General features: G+C 52.1%; 1 protein-coding gene across 1 annotated transcript in view; it reads right to left on the bottom strand.

Annotated features, from left to right (window-relative positions):
• Positions 1 to 605: 605 nt before the first annotated feature.
• The window catches only part of fignl2 (fidgetin like 2), a gene marked incomplete at its 3' end in the record, with an annotated part of 13,451 nt that continues 4,366 nt past the window's right edge, over positions 606 to 9,690 (bottom strand). Inside the window, exon 2 of the mRNA XM_079741727.1 lies at positions 606 to 2,629. Coding sequence (XP_079597853.1) covers positions 606 to 2,629 — 2,024 coding nt within the window. The remainder of the gene's footprint in view (positions 2,630 to 9,690) is intronic.

The following is a 9,690-nucleotide window of genomic DNA, read 5'->3' on the forward strand; positions in this document are numbered from 1 at the left end:
TTATCATTATTATTATTAATATTATTATTATTATTGTTATTATCAACACTATTATTAGTGAATTTGGTCAGAAAACATGTAATTTTGAAAATCCTAGGGGCTTTTTTGCTAAATGATGTATCCTAAATTAATTCAAACTTAAATGAGAGAGGGCTGGCAATCCAACTTCGATCCTGAGTGTAGCAGTGAAAAGGGGGATTTCCCAACACCCTGATTATCCATAATCTTGGACCCCGCACCCAGCATAAATACCTGCTGTGTCCTGGACCAAGGCTAATCAGGATCTCTAAGAGTATCCTTACATAACGCTTCCTCGTTGGCCAATCAGCTATTTTAACTACACGCCATTGTCCTACTCATCAAGGCCCTCTTATCTCTTTGGGAAAATAAAGTAGTGTGTTTATTTATAGCGGAAACTAAAAGAGCACACAATGGCTTGTTTATGCCAGTAAAACATTGATCAGCTGTCCCACATCTTTGAGCTCTTCCAACTCTTTTGGCTGCATAATAAGTACAAAACAACATCAAAACATTCCCAAGGCTCGTAGTCTCAGAGCCAAGATAGGGTCAAAATGGCAGTCCCAATACAGTGTTTGGCTGCATTTTCAGTGGCTATACACCTTGCTCCACTCTATACAAGTGTCCAGTTCTTTAGGGTTGGTGTGCGGGCGCACCTTGCAGAAGGCGTTCTCGAAGTCTTTGAAGGTGGGGGTCGAGGAGGCGGTGGGCAGGACGTGCATGGCCCCCCCGGTGGAGGTGGACGCGGAGGAGAGCGCCTGCTGGCTGAGCTGCAGCAGCTCCCACACAGAGAAGCCCTCGGCGCGCTGGAGCACAGAACTGAGCTCCCTCTCGCTGAGGCTCCAGCCCTGGGGAACCAGCGCCTGCAGCAGCACCTGTCTGCGCATGCCCACGTCTGGCAGGCGGACGTGGTACCGCTTGGCGAAGCTCCGGTGGACCGCCTCCTGCAGCAGGTCGGGCCGCCCCGTGGCACAGACGATAATAACCTGCCCCGCCGCCCCCACCTGGGCCTTCTCCAGGGTGGACAGCAGCGTCTGCCGGAGCCCCTCCTCCTCCATGGCCTCCACCTGGCTCAGCAGCACCACCGAGGGCTGGCGCGCCACCGCCACCTGCAGCAGAGCCCCCAGGATCTGCTCCGCCTCCGCCTTCCCCTTGGAGGCCAGCGTGGCGCCGCTCAGCCGGTAGAAGGACGCCCCCAGCTGTGAGGCCAGTGAGCGAGCCAGGGTGGTCTTTCCTCCTCCGTGGGGGCCGAACAGCAGCACGGTGCAGGGCGGCCGCACCGCCGGGCTGGGCCTCAACACGGGCCAGAGCAGGTCCTCCTCTAGGGCAGTCTTGACGTGAGTGAGTCCCACCAGCTCCCCCCAGGCGAGGCCCGGGCTGCAGTCCAACAACTCCCCGTTGACCAGGTCCAGCAGCCGGGGGTCCGGGCTCTTCAGGGAGTCCCTCTTGTGGCTGTGGGACCGTTGCTGCTGGTGCTGCTGCTGGGAGAAGCCCTGCTCTCCCCCCACATTATCCCCTGTGATCCCCGCCGGTGGGCTGTACTCCCCAGCCACCCCGTACTGAGGAGACACCAGGGGCTGGGAGGAGGGCTTTCTGGGCTTGAAGGTCTGAGGATCTGCGCTGCCCGCGCTAAAACCGTTCCCCCGGTCGCCTTTGTCGTTCACGCTGTAAGGGGTGTCCTCCCCGGCCTTCATTTGGTCGTAGCCGTACTTCCTGTAGCGGGAAGCGTCCCCATTTTCGTTCTCTTCGTGGCTCATGTCGAAGGCTTTCCTCTTGAGCGATCCCCCGGACTCTGCGCTGCCCAGGCTGGAGCTCTGGTAGCTGTAGCTGCCCCCCACCGCCGTGGGCCTGGAGGGCAGCGGGGTGGGAGCCGACAGGCCTGAGGGCAGGTAGGTGGCAGAAGGGTGGCTGTAGTTAGGGGCCAGGCCGGGCTGGTGGGGGTAGGCGCCAGGCGAGTAGTTGTACATGGGGGTGGTGGGGCTGTAGCTGGGCACCAGGGTGGGAGTGGTCTGAAGAGCATGGAGGGAGGCCGGGGGAAGGGCCGCGCCGGGCTGGGGACAGTAACCCGAGGACAGGTAGGTGCCGTTGTAGCTCGGGGGGTAGTCGCCGGAATGAGAGCCACTGCAGGAGCTGCTGCCGCTGTAGCCCGAGTCCGAGAGGTTACTGTTGGCCCCGCTGCCGGGCCCCGGAGGCCCGGCCGGCGGGGCCGCAGGCTTGGACCCCGGCATGCTGTCGTGGCCCCCTGGCGTCCCGAGGGGATAAGAGCCATCAGAGCCGTGCGTGAGCGGCCAGGGCTCCAGCTCAGTCTTGGGGCCACTGAGGCCCCCGAAGGCGCCTGGCTCCGGGTAGCTGCCCGCGGTGGGCGGGCGGTCGTAGGGCGAGTCCAGCACGCCGGAGTACTTCTCAGCGTAGCGCTTCAGCAAGTTGGAGGCAGTGAGGGCGGAGATGTCGTCGTTGGCCCAGGCGTAGTTGTAGGAGCCGCGGCCACGGCCCCCGTAGAGCTCCGACTTGTGGGCCGGGGAGGAGGTGGTGGAGGAGACGTCCAGGTGCTGCTCAGGCCACTGGCTGAGGGGCTGGGCATGCTCCGGGTTCCAGTGCATCTTCAACAGGCCTGCAGACACAAACCCATGGGGGAACCAAGGTTAGAAAGGTCTAATAGACCACGTTTAGGTCGTTGAGTGAGATTTACATTGAAAGAGAGATGTTTAGACATGTTATTTATTGATTTAGGTGGAGTTCAGGCATCACGTTCAGGGATGCCTCCGGGTACCCGGCGGACGTTGTTGTCCGAACCCATAACTTTTGGGAGAGGCAGTGAAACACCCTAACCACTCGACTTTCCTGCGTCTGAATCAATGATATTTAAGTATGTTTGGAAGATTCTGTTAAAACCAGATTTTCAGAGGAGAGGTAATTCGATAGAATCGGTCAGGTTTTTTTCATGGCTGTTTTCTAAGTCACCCCTCTAATGTCCACATTGACCATGGCCTGGGACCCTCTCCCCTGGCCTGTGAGGGGGAACGGCCTGTCTCGTGTTTGGAGTGGATTCTGTTTTAGTGCTACCGTCATGCCTGGTAGCAGAAGGGGCTCGGATTTCGCAGGGAGAGTGAGGAGAGGTTGAAGTTTGAGTCTTTTCGGTTTACCGGCTTGTGTTGGAGCATTGATAAGACTTCACTATTCCCGTACCGCTTGCCGCTGCATCTCCCGGAGGACCTATTGTTATCTCTCCCTTTGCCTGCTTTTCCTGCTTACCTCCCTCCCTCCCTCCCACCCACCCACCACCCACCCACCCACTGTGCACCAGAGCACCGAAGGCTCAGTGGCCGGCTGGACAGAGAGGGAGGGTAGGAGAGGGGAGGGGTGTGTGGTGTGTGTGTGTGTGTGTGTGTGTGTGTGTGTGTGTGTGTGTGTGTGTGTGTGTGTGTGTGTGTGTGTGTGTGTGTGTGTGTGCGTGGACAGTGGTGTGGAGAGAATGAGGAGAGGGAAAGCGGGGGGTTGGGTTTGGAATGGCAGCATAGTGCGCTATTCATCAGCATGGTCTCTCATGGAACATTGGGAAAGTGGAATGCCGGTTCCTCTTGCTGACTCCAGCGTTGGCTGGCTTCTGATTGATCATTGCTGCTGCAATCCCAAGCCCTGGCGGTGTGAGCTAGTGTGGTGAACATGCAGGCCAGAGAGTGGAATAGATAAATGGGTTTGATTGGATGAATACATAACCCTTTTCCTTTTTTCGGTGGAGGACAGAGAGGAGGGGGAAATGTTTGGTATAAAATACAAGCCATGCTATTATGACAGATCAACTCGCCAAATCAACACAGGCTAATCGATTCAAACACAAATAGACGTATCCTGGTTTATTCCAGAATCACTTTCAAATCAATAAAAAAAATAGGCTACATATTAAATTGTGGATTTCCGAATGTGCAACATTTGTGATTTTGAACATTTCCAAATCACAAATTGATTGCAGCGTCCGTAAAACAAGCGCCTCTGCCGAGCATAACGGAGGCTATAACTATAGAAAGAACGATTTGGAAGAGACCAAGGCTGTGTTCAGCTCGAGCATTACCTTGACATTCCAAGCATAGCTTGGCAGTATTGAACTGTCATGATTTAGCCTGAGGTGAGACCAACTGCAAGCAGCAATAGAGAGGTAGAAGAGAAGAGAGAGAAGTCGTCATTACTGGCCTCACTGCCTTCCACTTCCAGCGGACGCCTGATGATTCATTATTCATAGATCTGTCTGTGTGTGTGGAGCCAGGCTTCTTATTGCCATTTAAATCAAAGCTCAATATCCTCTGCCTGTATTCTGCTTTCCCGCTCTCCCACCCACTCCCTAACTTTGGCCTCTTTCTCCTCTCCTGGTAAACCCCCCTGTGTGTGTGTGTTTTCAGATCACGCCTGTTATTTATTCAGTCCGATCAGTCCAGCAGAACAGATGGCCATTGGATTATCACGTCCTTCATATTCAAATCCACTGCCTTAAGTTCCCAATGGCCAAACCATTGGGACCAAGTGGTTACCTAAGCTTCGGCTAACCAGAATCACAGATTCAACCCCACCACCAGGAATCCTGCCTTCTAACACTCTCTCTTCTCATTTTCATATATTTTTTCTTCTTTCCAACCATTTTTTTAACGAACATGCTGAAGATATTTGGTTCTCCACACCCAGCTGACCACATCTTGTGGCTTGACTCGCAGGTCATTGTCCTGCCTGCAGAAACTGTATATGTCCTGCAGGCCCTTCCCATCTGCAGCCCCACCACTTTTAGAGCAGGCCCAATAATGGGGCCTGTGTGTGACAGAGATGGATGGGAGCCCAGGGGAGCTCATAAAATCTGCAGCCGGGGAGAGAGAGGGAGGGATGGAGGAATGGAAAGGAGTAAAGGGAACGATGGAGGGAGCGAGGGATAGAGGGAGGGAGGGACAGAGGGAGGGGGAGGGGGGCGGGGGGAGGGGAGAGAATGGACAGCAGGCGCTCCTTCCCCTCTCCACGGACCACGCCGGACATTGAGACGGCTGAGGAGGGCTAACTGCTGTCCCCTCCATCAACAGAACCCGATGCTCCCACCATCACCATCCCCATCACCATCACCCCCACCTCCTCCTCCACCACCGTCACCCCTCCACCACCACCACCAACGCCCCACGCAGCCCCGCCTTCATCGGAGGCTAGCCCAGCTGTCAAAAACCATAACAACACACTTTCTCGAATCAGAAGAAGAATCCCATTATTCTCTCTGAATCTCCGCCGAGTGGCTTCATGTTTTACAGCTCCTCCGGTGAATCCTTTACCTCAAAGTGGAGCCACGACTGATCAGACATGATGGACTGTGCAGGGTTTGCGGTTTAGCCTAATCTTTGTCATAAAAATGCCGCAATAAAGCAAATTCTAATCTTTACCATTGCTAAACCAGGGCCGCTGTAGACATTCATTAACTGGAGGCACTGGATGTAAATTGTAAGATTATAAGTTGCAAAACAGGACGGTTGAAGTATAATCAACACATTATGATTAAATGCTAAAATATATTAAGAATATAGACAATGCATTGCAATAATATTGGGACTTGTAATTGGCATTTGGTTTTCTAAATCCCACAGTTTATGTCTCTTAGTGTTGCATATTTAACAAGCATTTGGAATTAATTAATTAATTAAATCACACGATGGAAGGCCTTTCTCCTCAATCGCAAAGGAAGCAGAATACGAATTGAATATTAACATGTTTGAATGATCTAAGGGCACGGCTCTCATCCTGAGATGTGGACGCACAGGGAAGACTGGCTGCAGGGCGCTTGATAAGAATTCAGTTTGTGTGCACATAAGATTTCCCCATTTGTGTGTGTGTGTGCTCTCGGCCCCAGGAGAGACAGATGTTCCGCCACTGACCGCCTTACTGTCTGTGCGGTCATTGTGCGGGACCACCGTCGGACAGACGTGCGCGGCTCGGACAATCCCGTTGCTAGTGAGACAAAGCCTGAAGGATCCTATTGTCGGAGGCCTGCCTAATTATGGAAATCTTATTAATCTATTCAGCCTCAGTCCACTGACAGCTTTTGTGTTCGCCTGGGATTTATAGAGGGACCTGTGTGAGCGGCATTCTATTGTGGAAGTGCGTGATGAAGACAGTGGCAGGGCCCTTGTCCACCAAAATGAGCTTTACTCTGGAGGGGCCACGCAGCCCGAGTGGAGCCTTAAGAGGCCCGGTGGGTGTGATTTGGCCGTCATTTGGGGAAAAAGTATTTAGCTTTGTTGAAATTCCTCCAGCTTTCCAGGTTCAGACCGAGTGTGTCTGAGAGGACAGCGGCTCCTGGGCCCGGGGTGGCTAGCTGCCCACTGGTCTCGTGCGGCGGCTCTCTACCTCATGCTAACGCCGACTGAAACGTGATCTTGGCAGGAAGCCCAGAGCCACAAGAGCTCCGGTGCGGTTTCACGGCTCCCCTGGGGTGTGTGTGTGTGTGTGTGTGTGTGTGTGTGTGTTTGTGTGTGTGTGTGTGTGTGTGTGTGTGTGTGTGTGTGTGTGTGTGTGTGTGTGTGTGTGTGTGTGTGTGTGTGTGTGTGTGTGTGTGCGTGCGTGCGTGCGTGCGTGCGTGCGTGCGTGCGTGCGTGCGTGCGTGCGTGCGTGCGTGCGTGCGTGCGTGCGTGCGTGCGTGCGTGCGTGCGTGTGTGTGTGTGTGTGTGTTTCCGGGGGAGAGAGAGGATACCTCTTCCCTTCCCGCTACTTTTGTTTGTCTCTCTGCCCAGAGGAGCAGAAAGCGCACATGGAAACAACAAGCCTATAGGGAGGGCCCGCTATTAAAACTGTGGCAGTTGTAAGGAGGACTGCTAGTAAACAAGAGCGATGTGGATCAATCCAATCAACGCTCTATTCAGTTCAGAGCACACCCTCCCCCTCCACTCACCCAGCACTGACACCTACCTCCACCACCACCACCAACACCATCACCACGATAACCACCACCATCACCACCACCATCACCACCACAATCACCACCTCACCTTTCTCCATCTCTGACCGGAGACAACAGCCAATCACAACAGTTAGCCACTAAGAGCCTTGGGGATCTATGAATCTTTTGTGGCCGTTGGTACCTTATGAGATGTGTGTTACGAGAGAGCCGTCATAAAACGTCAAAGGGGCGGCTGATTGGCTGGCTGAATTACTGAGCAATCCCATGGCGAGCTGCGTAATTATAGTTATCCCAGGAGAAGGACCCTGGCAGTATTTGTACACAAATTTGGTGTCTACCATAGATGTAATTAACATAGAAAACGAAATGTTGGTACATTCTGTGCAAAGATATCTGTGCAAAATCGGTGTGTTCAAAGCCACAGAGTAGATGACAAGTGAACAATTGCGAAACACGATTTGGAAATCTTTAGGTGTGTGTCTTGATGTCAACTGTGACCGCGTGCAGTAAACAGCAGGTTTGGCAAACAGCAGGTTTAGCAAACAGGTTTGGATGATTCTTGCTGAGAACGATAAGTGTGATTCTTTTGAGACGTGCTGTCACCCAACACTGCTTAATGCCGTGTGTCAGCACGTCCACAATTTAGAAAGCATTTTACAAATACTCAACCAAGCAAGAACAAATCAGGCCAAGCATATTGTTCTCTCTCTAATGGAATTTGACAATTAGTTAAGTAATGGAAAAAATCTAAGTTGACACCTGCATGACAGCATCCCCTCCAATAGCAGTGCTTTAGCAAAGCAAAATGTAATGATGTCCATGGACTCATGGTACTTTGTTCATAATTACACATAGTAATATAATAACACCTCCCGGAAGGTTTTACCTCTGGCGGCTAGTGATCCATACCCAAAAATGCATCCATCAACAAAGCAAAATGTGTCTGTTGAACATAAAAAGGGCTTGTCACTTTGAGTCAAGAAGCGGCTGAAACCGCTGTCGTGCCAGCTCCAGTCGTGATTTATGACATTAATATCAAGCAAGATGTTCTCCCGGGGCTACGGCTGTCAGGACCCCGCCCGCTATACCTGGACCCTCATAAAAACAACCAATCTGAGCGCTGGAGCTACATCTCAGCACCGGACAGGAGGTTGTCTGAACACAGCTGGATGTGCAGCCCCCTTTCTGTCAGCATGCACAAGATGTGTTCTGCAGACCTTGCCCTACTGGAGCAGTGCGCTTAAAATAAAGAAATGTTTGCTTAAGGGATTATGTGCGCTATGCCATTACACCCGGGGTATCTCACGCTGAGGGCTTTTAACCATGTTGTCCCACATAAGCTCGGGCATCTGCTGGGTAGCTTCTGCTCCCGGGTGGGGTCCCAGCAGAAAGTTGTTAAATCAAGTGGGAGGTCATTCGCTGACACTTCCAAGAACAATCCATTCGCCGACGGGATAATGCCTCTCATTGGACGAGGAGGAGGAAGATATTTCATCTGCCATGAATAATTTTGCGTCGCCGGGGATAATTATTATAAATGTATGCGTGAGTCACAGGGCGACCATCCATCAGTAAAACAGACAATCACTCTCACTGGCACTCAAGCTCTCTCTTTCTCTCTCTCTCTCTCTCTCTCTCCTGCTCATCTGCTCCTTCTTTCACGGCCCTAAAAGAAAGAGGTAATAACAGAGGAGACGCCAGCGGTAGCAGGGAGTTCTCACACCTGCTGTCCAGAGCTCCAGCCGACACGGAGGTCCTTCGGCACCACGCCGACCCCGCTCCCCAGAGGAGGGAGCCCATCTCCTGCAGGGGCTTTGAAGGATAGGGCTCCCTCTCTCTTCATCTTCACTTTGCTATCTCTATCCGTATCCTTTACTTTCTGTTATCCGCCTTCCTGGCCTTTCCCTATCTTCTCCCTTCATCTCTCTTTAGTCTCTTTCTGGCTTCTGCTTTCTTTCATTGCCCGGCTTCTCTCCCTGGCCCTGGTGTCTTTAAGCCAAGCGGAGTCCCTTTGAGACAGATTGTCTCATCCCAGGCTTTGGAGAACAGTTGGTAGTGTCAAGGTTTATTTATATATATGTTTCATTTTGTACAACGAGGGTTATGTGTAACTAAGACACCATTAATATTGTCAGCCAATTGTGTTGGTGTCTTTCAATTTATTTCAGTAACCAACAGCCATGAAGACTCTTGCTATTATAAAACCAGAACGGATGAACCAAAACAAATGAAATAAATAAACCGCCTGTGCGTTTGAGTTGAATGAATATTCATTGCTTCATTAAAAAGTTGTTGAGCAGAGGAGGTGAAAGCGGGAGGTAGCCAAACAATTTGATGCTGTTTGTTTACAATTGATTAATTGACAAACACGTTTAGAATTGCTAATGTTAAGGCAAGGTTATAAAAAAGGTTGCACACACACGCGCACCCGCACACACACGCACATGCACACACACGCACACACAAACACAAGCGCGCCCACATGCGTACACATGTGCGCACACACACGCGCACACACGCTTGTCCCATTTCACAGCGGGCTCACTTTATGGGCCCATCCTCAGGTCTCTTCAGAGCGAGATACCTTGTGGAATATATCGCTGGATGCGTCTCTTCATGCTCGTAATTTCAGAAACAATTCCCCCATCCCCCGAGCCTGCTAACGCACGTCCACAAATGGCATGAGCCGGCAACCAACCCCCCCGCTCTCTCCCGCCACCACCACTCGCTCCCCCTTAAGAAGGGTCCCTATTTTC

The sequence above is a fragment of the Pollachius pollachius genome (genome assembly GCF_949987615.1).
Source record: "Pollachius pollachius genome assembly, chromosome: 8".
Classification (NCBI taxonomy): Eukaryota; Metazoa; Chordata; class Actinopteri; order Gadiformes; family Gadidae; genus Pollachius; species Pollachius pollachius.